General features: G+C 41.2%; 1 protein-coding gene across 1 annotated transcript; it reads right to left on the bottom strand.

Annotated features, from left to right (window-relative positions):
• Nucleotides 1–12,603: 12,603 nt before the first annotated feature.
• On the bottom strand, nucleotides 12,604–16,636 carry LOC120736737 (phosducin-like). Its single transcript, XM_040037025.1, has 6 exons — nucleotides 16,513–16,636; nucleotides 14,634–14,694; nucleotides 14,336–14,472; nucleotides 14,014–14,233; nucleotides 13,772–13,884; nucleotides 12,604–13,091 (listed from the first exon to the last, which is right to left on the bottom strand). The coding sequence occupies exons 2-6, from the start codon at nucleotides 14,680–14,682 to the stop codon at nucleotides 12,903–12,905; spliced, it is 708 nt and encodes a 235-aa protein (XP_039892959.1). The 5' UTR covers nucleotides 14,683–14,694; nucleotides 16,513–16,636; the 3' UTR covers nucleotides 12,604–12,902.
• Between the last annotated feature and the right edge of the window lie 1,795 nt (nucleotides 16,637–18,431).

The raw sequence follows: 18,431 nt of genomic DNA, 5'->3' as shown, positions 1-18,431 counted from the left end.
GATATCAGATCAGTAACATTAATACAGAATATTAGTGAAAAAACAACTAAATTCAGACACGTGAGGTTGATACCAAAAATGAGGAGTTATATTTTGGACCTCAGAGGGTTAATCCAACAAATCATGAAAAATTAGGTTTAAATGTTTGTTCATGACAGTGCAGATTTCTGACATTTTGTGTAATTTAAGTATTTAACAATCTGATGATTTTCTAACAAAAAACAGTGAAATGTGTTTGTAAATGAAGCGCCCCATGTTGTGTAGCTTTCTGGATTTTATACTTATTTGGCTACATATTTATTTATTATGCAGGCTATACAGTACATATCAAAACTCACATGTTTTATGTAACAAAAGTGTTTAATTATGTGGGCTACAGACAATAACCAAGTTATAGACTATATTCATATGAAATACTTATACTGTATACTGTATACTTACTGCATTTGAATCATTTTAACCATATGTAACCACCTGCGTATGTGTTTGGGGAAAAAAGGCTTTGGTTTTGCCACCCCGTTTGATTTCTTTGTCCCCCTCATGCCACCCTAAGAAGATTTCTCTAGATCCGCCCTGTCCATGACATGAGCTAATCAGCAGTGAGGAGGACAGTAGTGGGTGTGAGGACCCCATTCCACTGCCCTCTCAGCTTATCAGGGGACGTAAACGTCTCCGTGATTAATATGAAGGATATTGTTCAGATTGTGAAATTGCCAGATCATCACTCTTGAACACAACAGGATGAGGCTGATGTCTCAGACAATGTCCCTGAAGAGACAACCCCAGGACCAAGCCATCAAGAGCAGTCCAAGAAAGGGTGTGGGATGTGATGGAAGGCTTTTCCGCTAACACCAAATCAAGCCCAGTTTAAGCAGGAGGAAGAAACTGTGCAGGACAGAGAGGGCTGGACCCTACTGGACTACATAGAGCAGTATATTGATAAAGATTTGATAAAAATGATTGCAGATTGCTCTAATGCTACATCAAGAAGTGGGAACCCACGCAACACTTCAACTGATGAAATTTATCATTTTTGGTGCCTGTATTTTGATGTATCCTGCAATCAGGTCCAAAGCCTTGAGATTCCTTGCCATCACTGAAAAGTTCACGTGACAGATTCTTCAGACTGAGGCAACCACTCAAACTGCTCGTTGATGATGATGTTCCAGAGGATCAGAGAGAGTGTGATCAATTCTGAGGCCTTTTCTGAACCGCATTCTGAAAGGCTGCAAATCTCAGGCTCACCCAGAATGCGTTTCTATTGATGGGCAGATGATTAAATTCACAGGAGCTTGTCCGTGTTGACAATGTCTGCCAATGAAGCCAAACCCAGTTGGCATAAAAAACTTTGTTTGCACAACAGCAGATGGTATTGTGCTGGACTTTGACCTTTATCAAGGGGCACCTGCACTCCTTCAGCAGGTTGAAGAACCAAGAGATCTGGGTTTGTGGGGCTTGGTCATTGATCATCTGTCTCAAACGCTGCATCCTGTGGGATTATAATATTATTTTATGCCATGTTAGACCCCTAATTAAAGATTGTGAATTATTATGTAGTTTTAGTTTGCATTATTCTCCTGAATTAGAAGAAGGTGGTAACTATGGCATTTGTTAAACTGATTTGCATTACATTAGACTGCTGATTTATTGTGAATGATTGATATTGTTTTATGATGCATTATACTGCTGAGTTATAAGAAATACTGTTTGCAGAAAGTCATCGCCTTATTTGTCTGATTAGAAGAGAACATGCTGGAGTTTTCTGCCCCATCTCAGCAGCAGCAGATAAACAGGGAGCCAAGGTCGTAGCTTAGGCGCCGTGTGAGAGAAAGCATGTGAATGTTTAGGCTTTTATGATTAGGTGGGGGCACCAGAGGCTATAAGAGTTTGATCAATGCTCCACCATTTTGAGATCTGATGCTGTCTGCGTATGGTGTCCATCTCCCACGCGTGTGATCATTAAAATCATCGTTTGACTCAACCCAGCCGGACCAGTGTTGTTATTGTGGTTTTTCCTCTTGTATCCACCCCCAATATTTGAATCCGTAACAATCCTAATAGCAATGTTTACCGTGATCGGTTCTTCATGTCAATCCAAGATGTGGAACGCATGATGACTAAAACGATATGTGACCATCTCGTGACTGTCATGGTCCTGGGACTGTGACCCAGTGTTTTGAGTTTTGGTGCTCTCTCTCCTCGCGTTCCCTCGCTCCCTCTCGTCTGCCTCTCCTCCACTGGTGTATCATGTTTCCTGTTTTGTTGTGAAGGTCCCATGTTTCCATGTTCATTCTTTTCAGTCTAGCTTTCCCTGTCTCGTTATGGTAATTCGTGTCAGCAGCATTCCTCGTGTGTTCTCACTTCCGTGTTATCCCTCTGTGTATTCAGGTCAGCGTCTCCCTCAGTCCTTTGTCCTTCCTCATGGCTGTGTGTCACTCCCTGTGTTTCCCCGAATGAATTAGTAATAGAATTTTCCAGCTTAGTTTTGCATTTTTTTGTATCGCCTTCATCCAGCAGATAAAGCTGTATTTTTGGTTTAAGTCCTGTATCGAGTATTGTGACTGAAAGTCTCGATGCACACAGTGTTGCAAGACAGGTGAATGTTTATTGACAGTGCTTCTTCACTCTCAGCTTCCAGCTGCCTTAAATCCAGCTCAGGTGAGGTGAAGACTCCAGCAACACTTGGGAACAACTTTGTTAGCAGACCAGCCCATTTCAGCTTGTGGCCTTCATCAGGGTCATTAACAAATATCAAAAGGTTTGTGTTTAAATACAAAAGTATTGTACAGAAAACAATTCAAATGAACCAATCACATGTTCACACATAAACAGTACTGGATGACTGGTTGAACCAGAGCCCAAATAGGCTCTGGACTGAACCAATACAAATTTAAAGGGGAAATTAAACTACATATCCAAAGGTAGTTTGTTCCCAAAGGTGCACACAAAATTGCCAACAAGTTAAAGTCATACAGAGCAATCACAGGAACTCTAAAAAAAATGAATTACATAAATAAAGGCAATTAGCATTACAGTTAAAAGGATATGTATATATATTGTGGCGGACCACCAGGGGAAGTGGGAGGAGTCATGTTTCTGGGTTCTAAGAGATGTGAAAGCCGTTGAGTGAAGCTGAGATTTTGAGTAAAGGCTCCTTCAAGATTTGAAGTTCGAGTAAAATGTATAAGCTCTCGTGTCGTCCTTACATACCTCCACAATATGTGTGTTTGTGTGGTTCCTTTTAAATCAGTACACAGTAAAATTCACTGAGTAAATTTTACTTAATCTGAATAAAATGTTACTCTAAAAAAGACAGTATTTGGACCCAGTCTAAATGGAGTTAGATTTACTCTTAGAGCAGAGTTAAACTTTCAGAAAAGCATTGAAATGCTCATTGAGACGTGCTGTGTGCAGTGCAAAAGTAATCAGAAATAACCTCTCATCCTTCACAACAGCACGGACGAACGTGTGAAAAACTGGCTTTGCACATCGGACTTTTATACAAACAACTAAATCTGCAAGATGTATTTCAAGAAAGCATTTTACCTGGTCCAGTGGTCAGTCTCCTGGGGTCAAATGTCAAATGTCCGCCACCTGGAAGCAAAATCACTTTGATGTTTTATTGATTGTTTTATAGTTTTAGTTACATTTTTTAAACTTTTCAATTGTTTTGTAAAGAAGCTGTGTTTCGCTTCATAGCGCATGAATCAGTTGTGCAAAAATGGTCCTGTTTCGAGTATAATGCACCATGAAGTGATGCTTTGGTAGCAGCTTCTTGTGTGGAAACAAACCTGTGGTGTTCGGTGATCAGGTGTTTCAAGAAAATAGTGATACCTTTTGATAACACTGGTGAAAACACAATATGCACCAGCCACAGCAGTAGCAAATACCAGTGCTGATCATTTGGACAAACTAAGTCTCCAAAGATGAGTGGTAGATTCCGAAGTAAACACCAGGACTGGATGGCGTTTACCCCCCCAAGTCATTTGAGTCCTCTCCCAACTTCACTGTAGGTGGTTGGCAGTGTTGGGAAGGTTACTTTTAAAGTGTATTCCACTACAGATTACAGATTACATGCCCCAAAACGTATTTTGTAATGTATTCCGTTACATTACATTACTCAATAAGAGTAACATATTCTGAATACTTTGGATTTCTTTATATATTATCATGCTTTTTACAACTACATGAATGTCCTATTGCTGTGTGATTTATTACTGAAGGTTACTCTCCACACCAACACCAGCTAGATGTTTAAATCTTAATATAAATGAGTAACAGTAGGTGGACATTAGGTAAGGCTGCACTTTTTGCAGCGATCTCGTACAGAAAACTATTCTGCGCGTATATAAAACAGGTCTGCGGCTCCGAACCGTAGTAAAGGGACCTCTGGCTAATACGTCGGGTTCATGTCGGGCTCATAGCTGAAAACTAGCTTTACTTTGTTGTCTGGGTCAACTTTGCTAGCGAGAGACAGAGAGAGGCGTTGAAAGGCTGCTGCAACGGAGCTTGTTGTTTCAGAGGAAAACACGAAGTCTTAATAGCTTACTTACAGCTGGGCTACACTGCCCACGAGGCTACATGCTTTAGGGGTATGCCTGTAACACTCTGCCTATTGCCTTCTTATTAAATAATTTTTCAAACTTTTGAAAACTATTTTGTCACATCATTATGCAGACTGCAAGTAGAGGTGACACGGGCCGCGGGATTGAGACACAGGACTTAGAGCCTCTTAATGCCTGTTTTGTTCCGGCGTGGAAACCAAAAATAGAGAGGGGACAGTCTAACACATGAAACAGAAAAAGACCGCTGTGTAATCCCTTCATTTCAACAAAGTAACTGTATTCTGATTACCATCTTTTTAAACTGTAACAGAATACAGTTACTCATATTTTGTATTTTAAATACGTAACGGTATTACATGTATTCCGTTACTTCCCAACACTGCATATGTATACATATACCTGCACACGTCCATACATATAAAAGGTGGATTATGCATGACAGGGTGATTGAGGAGTTTTAGAGTCTAACTGCTGTTGGGATGAATGATTTGCAAAAGCGCTCCTTCCTGCAGCGACGGTGTTTCAGTCTCTGACTAAAGGAGCTGCTCAGCACACTTGAGACTCATGAATAGGGTGATGTGGGTTGTTCATGATGGATGTCAACTGTACTAACATCCTCCTCTCACCCACCGCCTCCACAGACTCCAGAGGACATCCCAGCACAGAGCTAGACCTCCACACCAGTTTGTCAGTCCTGCTCCTGTCCCTGTCCGTGCATAGGACAAGAGTCCACTATCTCAATGTCTTTTCCTTAGATTTTCACCAGTGTTATAGGGGGTGACTTCCTCCTGAAGTCTATGACCATCTATCCTTTTCTTGGTCTCACACCAGCCAAAAAGGTCACTGATGACCCCTCTATATTCCTGTTCTTTCCTGTGTGATACACATCCGATGATGGCTGTATCATCAACATCAACTTCTGTAGGTACCATTGGCTCTCTGGCTCCCTCCAGCTTCCCTCAGTAGTGCAGGCTGGATGGTGTAGAAAGCACTGGAGAAGCCAAAAAACATCCCTGCCTGCTCTAGGTGAGAGAGGGATCGGTGTAACAGGTAGATGAGAGCGTCATCCACCCCGATTCCAGAAGGTGAAATGCAGGGGGGTCCATTGCAAATCTGCTCTGGTCAACATACACAAAATTCACGGTTCGGTTCGGTTCGATACTTTGGTGTCACGGTTCGATATTTTTTCGATACAAAAAAATGTTCATGCATTTTTAATTTGTCATTTATTAAAATTATAAATATATATTTTAACTCAAAAGTACAGTTTTTAAATTTAACCCTAACCCTTGTGCGTGTTTTTTATTTTGACAGCGAATGCGCACCTGCGGACCACTTATGTGCAGCCCTGGTTATTTAGCTCATCATATTGCAGCCACAGAAATTCTTTTGTCCATGAAACCATAAAGCTGCACTTTCTTTTTGCCTTATAGTCTGATTTGTCATAACTTCTCCGTTTTGTGGTAAGCTTTTCTTTGGCTGTCACTTCTTCACCCTGACCTGTCTTATTTGGCTCAGCAGAACTAAAATATATATCCTGCTGGTTTTACATAGGCACTCACGTAAGCTCAGCGATTCTCTGCGCGATCAACCTCTCACATGTTTAAGCTTGCTGCGGGAGATTTCACTTGTCATGTTTGCATAGTAAGCTAACGATTAATAAGACGATGTCAGAGGAATTGGTGCACAAAATATCATCACTCACAGATCAGTGCTGTCGCTCTCTATACACAGTTCGCACGATTGCAAAGTGAAAGCAAAAAAACAAGCGCAAATTCAAACGCGACTTCAATATGTCACATATTGACAGTGGCTCACCGATGCCAATGACATAATTACCCAGCTACATTTCTGAAAGAATGCAAAAGCATTGACATATATTTTTCCTACAATAGCCCGACGGGCAGGGAAGAGATAGATTTTGGTAGCCCGACTGAAAAAAATCGCTAGCTCCGGGACGTCGGGCTAGCGATATTGCAAGCCCTGTATCTGATTGAGGAATCACTCATCTTTGGAAAAGAGAGTTTATTACAGAGAAATGGCTCTTTCCAAAATAAAAGCTATACTATCCGCTTCTTCTGGGCTATATTCTCAGCAGCATAAGGAGAATCATGTGCTAACAGCTGTCTAAATGACTCGGCTAAAGTTAGTAGCATGCTTGCTTTTTGTCTGCTTCCTTGTCTTTGCACTAGGATGATGTCGGCGTAAATGTGCAGTCATATTCGTTGTGTTCCCACTAGTGCTTTCAGGTTAATCTCGTTGAAATGACCTTAACGCCACAACACGGCAAATCTCCGTTAACGAGCTACCGCCGATCGCTCCGTGCATGGGGCTAGACGGCCAACACGTTAACGAGCTAACTGCGCTAACACACTAGTTCACACCAATGTAATTGAGCATTGCGTGGCACATCCAACATACTGTTTTACTTTAGTCCATGACTCGCTTACCTTCAGGGTCATACGTCACATGAAAACCAAAATAATTCCAAACGCCAGATCTGAATGAGGTTCAATTTGCCTGTTGCAAGTAGAGCTTAACTTCTGTCTTGCTAGCTTGCCCTGCGCTCTTCCTTCTGACTATGCTGTCTGTGTTGAGCGCTCAGTGGATCTGCGCTCGACAGTGCAGCCTAGGTGGAGTAGTCGAACGCAGATTCACTGAGCGCTCAACACAGACAGCATCGTCAGAAGGAAAGTTGATAAAATAAATTACAAATGTTGTATTGTTCGATACATATGCGTACCGAACCGAAAGCACTGTATCGAACGGTTCAATATCGATACGAATATCGTTGCACCCCTAATATATATATATATATATATATATATATATATATATATATATATATATATATACATATATATATATACATATATACATATGATGATGGTGTTGTGTTTCAACAGCCTTATCTTTGTGCTCAATTTCTCATTTTCCCACATCAGGGCAGAGACTCTATAGCAGGGCAGACTTGCTCCCTGTAGAGGGAGCACTTGTGCCGATTTTCCCAATAAGGAAGCGCTGAGGTGAAATTGTGCTTCATCAAGGCCCATCTGTGGCCCACACAACTGGATCAGAGCTTCTTATGGAGGCGGGTGTTATTGCTAAAAGACAATAGCATCCACCATTACTCAGGCACATAGCATAGCTATTAGGTTGGCAGAGCTGGAATAGCTCATGTAAATACAGTGTAATACACTTCACATCCTAAACATCTTAAATTATGAAAGACTAAACATCACAGTGTTCATCTGTGCACACGACTCAGTCCCAAGGCACTCTGCTGCCCTCTACTGTCCAAAGTGATATGGCACTCTCTTGCGACACAAAACTTTGTGAACCTCATTACAGCAGCAAAGTGAAACATGCGCAATTACCTCCATATGTAACAACGCTGAATTTACAGTTGTGACCACATGTTTGTGTGGGTCACAGAATGACTGTTGGAGAAAAAAATCAAGACAAGACAAATAAAACCATCTTACTTGTGGCTTAAATCTGCACGATGGGAGTGAAGTGGGAGGATGAAGTCTGGTTTAGGATTGTAGAGGAGGAGAAAAGAAGTCAGACATCAGGTGTGATCCTGTACGAGATCTTTGATTTTGAAGATGAAACTCTGCCCTGCTCTCTGGCCATCAGCAACACTCCTGGATATGGAGACTCCAGAGGGACTGAACATGATGGACTTGTTGGATGGAGTTCATGAAGTTAGTGCAGTGGGTCTGGCGATGAAGGCGATAGACAATCGACTGGGTGACCGACTGATGTACGTCTTTGATTCAGTGTAAATTCTTTGTAACGATATGTAAGGAAAAAATTATAGCTCTCATCACACTCAGATGGAAGAAAACCTAAAAATACATTTAAGCTCCTGAAGGTGCAAAACTTAAAAGTGCCAAAAATGAGAAGAATCGGTCTGTTCACTTCCTGTTTAATAACGGCCAGCTTGAAGATAAGAAAGAAAAATACCTGAAACTAAATTTTGAGCTCAGAGAGAGGAATGTAAGAGTTCACAGCCTTCCTGAAAGAAACTGCACCTCCAAAGCCAAAAGCAGCATTTAAAATGTTAAAGCAAAGTATCAGACTGACAGCCTGCATCCAAAATCTGCAAGAAAGAATCAGATTCACTGCAGTAAAACACAGAGAGATGAAACTCTAGAGGAACATGACAACATGAAGAATGAAGAGGTCACTCCATTTGTTGCTGAAGTTTTTAAACATAAAGAACCAATCAGAGACGAGACGCCTGGGCCGGGTTGTAAAACAGCTGTCAGCTGTACAGTCTGTGAGGAGATCTGTCACTGTCCTGGATGCATGGTGCCCTTAAATCACTGTGAGGTCTTTAGAGATGGTCTCTGCACGCCACGTGTCCTGCATCACTGCATGTGAAAGGGAAGTGGAGACATGTGACCAGGATAAGGAGAGGTCAGAAGAACGAACCACCAACAAAAGAGAAGGATGTTCATTGACTTGGAAAGAAAACCGACTGACAGCCGAGAAGTCCCAGTTCCTTTTGTTTTGTTGTGTTTTGTTGTCTTTTCTTTTCCCGCCTGTCCCGTTTGGTTCTTTTGCATCAGAATTATTGTCTAAAGGCAAAGAAAGATGCCCAACGGATTTACTTTACCAAATGGACCATCCCGGCCTTGCCGTATATGCTCTGCTATACCCGGAGAAGCGGCCTCTCTCCTCCCCAGTGCTGCTTTTTGCTGGGACAACCAGCATTGTTGCTGTGGGAAACATACCAGTGACCACTCTCCCCTTGGAGGATTTCTGGGAAGAAATGTTGGTGTTGATGGCATGTTGCTACACCTTACACTTAACATACCTGAAATGTGTTGCAACGGTCCTCTCTGTCATACAAACTGAGGTCATCGCTGATGCCATCCTTGATTGAGATGCCACTAGTGCATATAAGAAAGTAATGGCTGAGTGGAAGTCATTCTTTGAAAAATAGGTGAATACCAAGCAGGATTTCATCGGGTCAGTTGCAGTTTGCTTAGTTTTGTAATACGTTTGAATAACTTGTGTTCCTAATTTGTCCTGAGAAATGGCTTCACTTAGAATTCCTTACAAAGGAATTTTTTTCTTAATAAAACTTTACCTGTGAAGGTTCAAGTCGTTTTTTGTATTATGCCATTATGTACAACATTGTGTGACTATGCCACCGTCACAAAAGTGTAAGACAGAAAAGTGTGTTTGATTTTACTTTCTGAATGAACACAACCAAATTCACTAAAAACCCAAGCATCTGGCATATTCAGAAGATCATTCTATATATTCAGACTTTCATTGTAATATATATATAATATTTTTCTAAACGGCATTCCATAATGTACATACATAAATATATACTATATATATTGTTTAGGGCGACTGGGGAAAAAAAGTGGGCACGTCTTTTTTTTTCTTCTTTTCCTGAATTCTGAGAAAAAAGTCAGAAGTTTTTTTCCCAGTGGCCCTAATCCTCTTCCATACTGGCGGGACTTAGTTGGTTTTGTTTATTATTTTGGCCTGGGCTCACCCTGGAGCTATGCTTCCTGACCTTTGAAATAACCTTTGTTTTACTCACAGCTGGTTTCGGATGTTTGGCTTGGGAATCAGGGCGGGTACTTGTCTCTCTCTCCTCCAGCCTTATGTGCGTCTCTACACGCCTAGACTAGGGGCGTAACAATGCGTAAGAAACATTGAAACAGAAACATTGTGGGGCTGTATACAAGGGCAGTTATGTAATATATTAAATAAATAAAGGTCGAGGGGCTATGGTCATTTAGGGTGGGGAAGGTAATTCCACTGACACCAAAATATTGCACAGAATGTGGAAAGACTGAGATATTGCACATAGTTGATCAATAGCAGCAACAGAGTGGGTGTATTGGAGAAGTCTGTTCACACTCTGAGTTAGCATTAAGAGTTCTGACAGCCCACGGGAAGAAGCTGCTGGTTTTACATCTGATGGATCTAAACCTTTTTCAAGAGGGCAGGGTGTTGAAGAGGTGGTGGTTAGGGTGGAGGTGGCCCTTTATAATTGCCCTGGCTCTGGAGAGACAACCTGGCAATTAAGTCCAGGGAGGAGAGTGGACAGCCGATCACCTTCTCTACAGTACTGTTGACCCTCTGCAGTCTCTTCTTGTCAGCTGTTGTGCAACCAGGGTACCACACAGGGATGGCGTGCACGCTCTCGATAGTGGCACGGTACACTGCAAAAACTCAAAATCTTACCAAGTATATTTCTCTTATTTCTGGTCAAATATCTCATTACACTTAAAATAAGACAAAAGCAGCTACAAAGCAACATTCCAGTAAGCTACAGAAAAACTAGATAATTTTCACTTGTTTCATTGGTAGATTTTTTCACTTAATTCAAGTCAAAATATCTTGCATTAAGTGAAAAAATCTGTGGAGGTTCCACTAATGGTTCTGAGAATTTTCGTTTTGATCTGAGAAAAGCACCAAAGCGACTGAGAAAAACTGTAAAAAACCAACAGGTGATCTGAGCTTTGTGCCATGGTACCCTGCTGGAAGCAGCCGTTACTGTGGTCGGCACCAGCACTCAGCAGGCCTTGGTGTTTAAATGATGAACAGTCAGCTGGGGACCGAAGTGTGAGAAGATAATGTCCTCCAACCCATTATACCACCACAACCAGCAGCCTGAACTGTTGACACGAGACAGGATGGATTCATGCTTTCATGTTGTTCACACCAAATTCTGACCAGAACATCTGAAAGTTGCAGCAGAAATGAAAACTCATTAGACCAGAAAGCGTTTTTCCAATCTTATGTTTCCCAGGTTTGTTGAGCGTCAGTTTCCTGGTCTTAGCTGTGAGTGGTAACGCTCAGAGGGATCTTCTATTGCTAAGGCTGCTGCTGAAGTGTAGGAGTTATTTGGCTTGCTGTTGCCTTCCTATCACCTCAAAGCAGTCAGGCGATAACAATGTTTGTTTCATTTCGCCACATGACAGCTCAAAAAAAAACCTTATTTAGGTCCAGAAGCTTTGGAAACCTTATCGATGTGCTTATCTGGTCCTTTTTCATCTGATTTTTAGCAAGCTATTTTTGGCCACAGAAATATGGCTCACTACATATTTTCTCTTTTTTTCTGACCTTTCCCTATAAATTGTTACAGATACATGGTTGTTAGGAAACTCCTAATATATGAGCAGTTTGTGAAATAGTCACACAGCCTGTCCAAAGACCGTGCAGGGTTCAAAGTCACCCTTCTCCTTCATGCCTGCATGTCTAAATGCTCGCAGTTCCTAACTGGATATTTGCACTAATCAGGAGTCGATGCGTTGATGATTTATAGCAGGAGGGTATTTTCATAGAAGTTTGCCCAATAAATCAAGAAGCTCCACTAAAAACACATCAGTTTAGTAAAAAATGAAACATTTGAGTCCAGTATGGCCACGAAATATTGGCATAATGACCTAAATGCACCCTGTACACCGCCTCGTTCTTTTACCCTGTTGAGGTTTATGTAACCGTCCTTCTTCAAAGTACTTTTTTTAATCCTAATGTGTAATGATGACAGAACAGAACAGACTGGATAAGTAAAGAGGATGAAAGCCCCGACTCATCGTCACCACCTGCGGTCTATTATAGCGGAGTCTTTTCAGACATGAAAAGTGATTCACTGTCTTTAGGGGGGAAACGCTGTCATAGACATGAATTAACAGATTATATTTTGTGACCCAAATGAAGACAAAAGACAAATTGACTTCATTAGTTACACTTTGCTAGCACCAGCTTGGATCTTCTTTTGCCTTCAGAACTGCTTAAATTCTTCGAGACACCGAGGCTCGCAGTGTGAAATAATAACTCAGGTCTGTCAAAAGAAAAGAAACGAACCTGCTTTGAGAAAGTGCAGAAATTTGTTTAAAAATGTACGGAGTAAAAGTAAAACGTTGTCAGAAGAATACAGTACAGATGTATTTGTACTTTGTTCCCTCCCACCTCTGCAGTCCATGATGATGTTTCATATACGTCACATTAAAATATGAATATTGCTAATTGTAAAAAAGACAGACAGACACTGACAGGATGTGATGAAGACATCTTTTATTGGAGAGTTATGACATCACTGCTAAGCAGTATTTCAGCACAGACCTGCTCGCCGTCTGTGGGTTACTTCTACCAGTCTCTAAATAGATTCAGCATTTGAACTGCTAGATGTTTATCTGTATGCACAGTTGTGTGCTTTTTTAAAACATGTGTATATCCCAGCTGCTGTTCTTCCACTTCTTTTCCTCAGCTCTCCTTTTCATTTGCCCCTCACTGTCAGATCCACCCATCCTGTTTTCTACTTGTATTTGCTCCCCTCCAGCGCACTGCATAAATGCTCTATTCCACTTCCCCTCCCTCATCCTCATCAGCAGCACACGCTTCAAATTCCTTCTCGGGTAAGAGGCCATATTCATTGAGAAAGGCCTCAACATCCGTTGCAAAGAACTCTTCATTGAAGTGTTTGGTCACAGCCAGGAAGTTACCCAGTAACTCACCAGCCTTGTACACCAATAGGGTAGGAAGAACCTGGAAGAATAGCAACAAAACTCCAAATGAGCTTGTAGCCATTATAATTGGAAGTGCTCGGTGTAACTCCCAGCCACAGGAATATTTCCTGGACAAGAAACCTTTAAAAGAATGTTTTCAGTATAGGGAACAGGATGGAAATAAGAACCCAGGGAAATCCCTGCAGGGGTTGAGTTGTCCACTTGTCCTCATTTTTATAGATCAAGGCCAGAGTAACCCAAGCTCAAAGTGTTCATTAAGGTATTTGTCACACAGATATAAAATAAGCTCATAGATTAGTGTTAACCATAGGGTGCTTAGTTTATGTAAAAATGTAGTTTGTTGTTGTTTCGGTTTACGTGCTGAAATTGTTTTATGTGTGTTTATGTGTAGACTTGTATATAGTTAAACATATAACGTCAAACTCTGAAAATAGATTTGTAAATAAGGACATTTGAAATAAGGGGGTCGGAACAGAACAAGTGTAACGACATCATACTCCTTTTCAAGCACACACATTGTGTAGACACAGAGATATACATGAAAACCAGATGTTTTTCTTGTTATTTCAGTTATATTTGCACGTTCAAAATAAAATTCTATCTATCTACACCCAAAACAAAGTTCTGTGCTACACGTTCTGGAGCTGAAAGTGTATTTAAAAGTCTAATTCTTCATCAGCAAAGTAGCAGTGCACTAACCTCAGAGGAGAAGCGTTCGGCAGCACCGGTGGCCACGGCGTCAATGCGACAGAATTTAACACTGGGGTATTCAGCAGCCAAACAGTCCAGGCATGAGTTCAGCTCTTCACAGCCTGACAAAGCACAGAGAAGCCGCAGCCGTTAGCAAACCACACTGTGTCCAGTACGTGGCTGTTTGGTGAATATCTATTTATTGTTTTCGTGTTGAGACTACACTTCTGCACCCCCCTCAAACACCTGACCTTTGACACCATGCTGGTAGATGTGGACCACCACCAGGGTCAACCGGTGTTCCTTCTCTATGACTTCAAGGAAGGCTTCTCCGCTCTCAAGTTCATGGACGGATTCAAACTTGGGACCAAAGCTCAGGCGCTCGTGCATTTCCTGCATACACTGTTTTCTGTAGCGTTTTAGGCAGCGTTCATCCTCATCTTGGATCAACTCATACTCCTGAACACTCATCTACAGTTGAGAAAACATATGTTACTGCTGCACTTGTTTTTACACTTGCATGCCTTTCTGTGGCATTACTATGATTATATTGTTCCAGATGTTTCCATTCACCTTTCTGTTGAGTCTCTCCTTGTCATCATCTCGAGGACTGGACATTTGTCTGAGCAGCTCTCTCTTGTTCTGAGGGACACTCTGATCCACACTGTCCAACTTAAACCTTCGCCAGTCATTAATGACGCCTTTGGGACCTGGAGACACACAAAGAAGTGTAACAAAGCAACGTGTTTTCATGAGTGCAAAGCGCCACGAGTCGGCGACCACGAGTCAAAACAGCATCGAAGGCAATAATAGCCTGAATCCCCCGAGTTTTGCATCCAGCTGTAATAGACTATCGTGTGACGTCGCTGACCTGTGTGATTGGCGGGCACTTCGTCCTCTTCTTGAGTGGTGGCAGACATCCTTTGGGAAGCCTGCGACACACAGAGTAGACAACAGTGTTTTTGCTGTTTGCTATTCTTTAGCTATTTTCTTTAGCTTAAATAAGCTTGTGTCATTTTGACTTGATGTCACAACTAATCAACATTGTGACAGCTCCAAATCTGCACAGCAAAATCTCCAGTGTTAAATTAACACTTTTGACAGTGTTATATGTTTAAAAGTAACCTAGTCAGTTTTGAAGATTAACAAAGACTAACACTGAGCAGTGCTGATTTTCTAACACTGGAAAATAACTCAAAATGTTAGAAATATTCCAGTGTTAGAAAATCAGCACTGCTCAGTGTTAGCCTTTGTTAATCTTCAAAACTGACTAGGTTACTTTTAAACATATAACACTGTCAAAAGTGTTAATTTAACACTCAACAGTGTTGTATTTAACACTCAGAGGTGTGGACCCATATAGACACTCTCCAGTGTTAACTTAACACTGGAGATTTTGCTGTGTGAATATCTGCAGCGTGATTCATGCATTTAAGCACACAGTTGTCACAAACATTTAGTTTAAACTAGGCTGAAGTTTACTTATCAGATTAAGATGAGATTACCAGGAGTCTGACACTCACACTTAGGACAGCTTATATAGATATATGTGAGTGAGATATGACATCATTTGTGAGCTAAAACCAATAAAATTTAATGAAAGCTAAACAAGACAATGAAGTTTTATTTTATTTATTATTTATAATGAATATTATTTAGATATTTATTTTATTGGTATGACCCTGAAAATGCAAAATCCTCTGTGACCGTTTTTACAATGGGAAAGATTTTTTCCTGCTTAGCGATGATCTAAATGCCAACATTGTAACTGATTCAAAAGAAGCTGATGGACTCATGATTGTGTTATTTATCTGTTTTATGGCTCATTACTCAAACATTTTTGTATGCTTGTCAAAAACACAGAAACGTTGGAGTTCTGTCTGTACTCCCAGTTCAAAGCCATTTGTTACATTACATAACTTCTAATGAACAACACGATGTCTTTCTTTTAGTAACACATTCAAGTATCAGCACAGAGCTGACAGCAAAGTTTCAACTAAACAGCCCACAGAAAAATGACGTGGCTACATTGATGTTGCTGGGTGGGAGGAGCTTCACTGTCACAATCGTAAAAGACTGTGCATATCATTGCTCTAATTTTTATTTTATTTTGCCTCCCACATGAACTGAGACCAGGCAATTGTGCATAAAAAGACGTGCTGGAAAATGTTGTATTTATTTCTTTATTTGCTATGCATCCGTCTGATTAGCAACTGCGATCACTAAATATTCCAGATATATTGCTTTCATACACCAGTACATGCCACACTGAAAGCTGCTGAGACAGCTGGGCGGTCGATGACAGCAAAGCTACGTCAGTCATATAACTGATGAAGCCCGTTGGGCTGAGGCAGCTAATTCGTTCAGGTTGTCAAAGCTTTCATTTCTTCCTTCACTGGTTTCGATGAACTCACATTCAGTTAAAGAAGTGAACTTTAACTCTAGAGGGTGATGCTTTTTAACATGACATGGCTTGAAAAGTCAGTAAGAAAACACATAAGAATTGATTTAAGAAAATGAAGAAATGCAGAAGCACACATAAACAGATTTATATGCAACAACATGTTTGTGGAACACCAAACCAACACAAAGTAACTGAGTGTTAACCACATCTGCCGAACAATGACATTACTCAGTGTGTGTCAAAGGCTAGACTTACACCAGCAGCATTAACAATAACGGTTTTCAATGCAAAAATAAATATTTGCACCAATGCATGCTTTCTAAAGAAAAAAATGACCAGCTCTTACCTTTGTCTGATGAATAAGAGCTGGTTTTAAAAGCCAGTCAGTCAATCTTGTGATTCACTGATAGTGTGAGATCTGGCTGAGAGCGGGGAGTGCCGGCTTACAGAGGGTGGAGCTAGAGCAGAGGGAATAAGCTTAATCTTCACAGTCGTCATAATCACTGTCACCATAATGTTGTGTTGTTTAATATGATTAGGTGCGATATCTGTCTCAGTGTTATGGCCTGAGGAGGCCGAAGTGGACACAGCATTTTTACATGTTTTACTTATGGAAAACAAAACAAGTTAAAGTAGTCGTCTGTTGCTTTGGTTACTTTTGAGAAAAAGAAGAAAAAAGAGTGAAATATGGTCCTTATCTAGCCAATGAGTTTATTTCTTCAGTTTACTTTTTATGGTTTGTTTTGGACATCGCAGTTTAACTGTGGCAGTGTGTGCTCTGCTTGTGTTTTATCGTAGTATCTACAAGCCTGCAACACAAAATGTTAAAATAGAAACTTGTCCTCCTCCCTGCCAGGCTAAGTAAACAGTCTAACAGCCAACCCAGGTGGCCTTGCATGGAGTGGGAAGGAACAGACTCAACACAGTCGTTATCAGGGAGTTGTTGATCGGCTCCAGCCTTGAGACCACAGCTGGCGCCGAAGGGGTCTCCGCATGAAGTGATGGTGCTTTTTACTTTAGTGCAAACAGCTCATATGAATTTCAAAGCAGTTCTACAGTCCAACACTGGTCTCTCAATCTCCCGTTGGAGAGCCGCGAGCTTCGCCATACTTGCGTTCTGTGATGTTGTCATTTCTTGTGCTCAAGGAGCCGATTCTGAGAACTCACGGCAGTGTGCCTCCCCGAGATGTCATCCAATTTGCGCCCAGAGATGTTATTCCGAGCGAGCCCTTCCGAGATGTATCCAGTCTGCACTCAGAGATCTTATTCTGAGTATTCACAGCAGCCGTAGCCTCTCCAAGATCTTATCCGTGCTGCACTCAATGAGCCCATTTTGAGAAACTCACGCCTCTCCCATCGTTTGAATCCCAGCGGGCAGCCTTGTGGGGGTTTGAACAGCCGGTTCCGCTTCCTTAATTCTTCGATAAGTCAGGGCCAAGCCAGCTCCGATCAGCCAGAACCCTGTTACCATGGTTCCAAATAGGTAGATATCTTCAGCACTCAGGCTCACCCGAGCCCAGACTTCTCGTTGAGAAAGGGGTGTCAATTGCATTCAGGGACCAGTTGATCCAATCCATAATTCAAATTAAAATATAAAACAAAAAGAAGATGCACATTCTCTGTCATATGGACTTGCATGAATAAAGGTCCTCTTCCGTCTCTCCAAGGTATGTGAGCAGCAGATGGCTATTTCTCTAAGTATTTCAATTGTCTTGTGCTATTTAAGAAAAAATAAAGTATGAGTATAAACTACATGGGTGACTGCCAACAAAGTGCATTTCAAAGCTACCCAAAGTCTAAATAGTTGTCCTACCTCAAGAAGCATGTCCTTGAGCTGCCTGATTCTCACTCCCTTAGCTCCTCCCCTTGAAAAAATGACATCCATCAGTTTTGGGGTGCAATGGTCAAGTGTAGCCATTCAAGGCTTACAGTGGTTGAACTCTTGAACTTCTCCTTTATCTGTAGACCACACAAACAGAAGAATTCAGTCTTGCAGACTATATTGCATTAATTAATGCTCTAATACATTAGTTAAAGATGATAGATGTGATCTAAGGCTACCCCAAGTTTTGAGGGAACAAAAACATTCTTAGTGAAGACAAGAGAGACATTCCCACCATAACCATGGCGTAATCTGTAATTTTTTAGCAACCCTGTTCTTGTTTCAAATTTACACATTGTGCTTATGTCTTTCAAGCTTATGTCTTTTACATAAGCTTGAAAGTCCACCATGCCATATTCACCATATGTGAATTTGCCCGGGCT

This window comes from Simochromis diagramma, unplaced genomic scaffold (genome assembly GCF_900408965.1).
Source record: "Simochromis diagramma unplaced genomic scaffold, fSimDia1.1 OVJJ01000630.1, whole genome shotgun sequence".
NCBI classification, from domain to species: Eukaryota; Metazoa; Chordata; class Actinopteri; order Cichliformes; family Cichlidae; genus Simochromis; species Simochromis diagramma.
The sequence above is the reverse complement of the archived record's forward strand: the minus strand, read 5'-3'. Positions and strand labels throughout refer to the sequence as shown.

Coding starts and splice junctions, on each gene's coding strand:
- LOC120736737 (XM_040037025.1), bottom strand. CDS start 14,682: ATGTCTGCCACCACTCAAGAAGAGGACGAAGTGCCCGCCAATCACACA. Junction 14,234..14,335: donor AGGAGAGACTCAACAGAAAG/GTGAATGGAAAC, acceptor TCTCAACTGTAG/ATGAGTGTTCAGGAGTATGA. Junction 13,092..13,771: donor CCGAACGCTTCTCCTCTGAG/GTTAGTGCACTG, acceptor CTATTCTTCCAG/GTTCTTCCTACCCTATTGGT.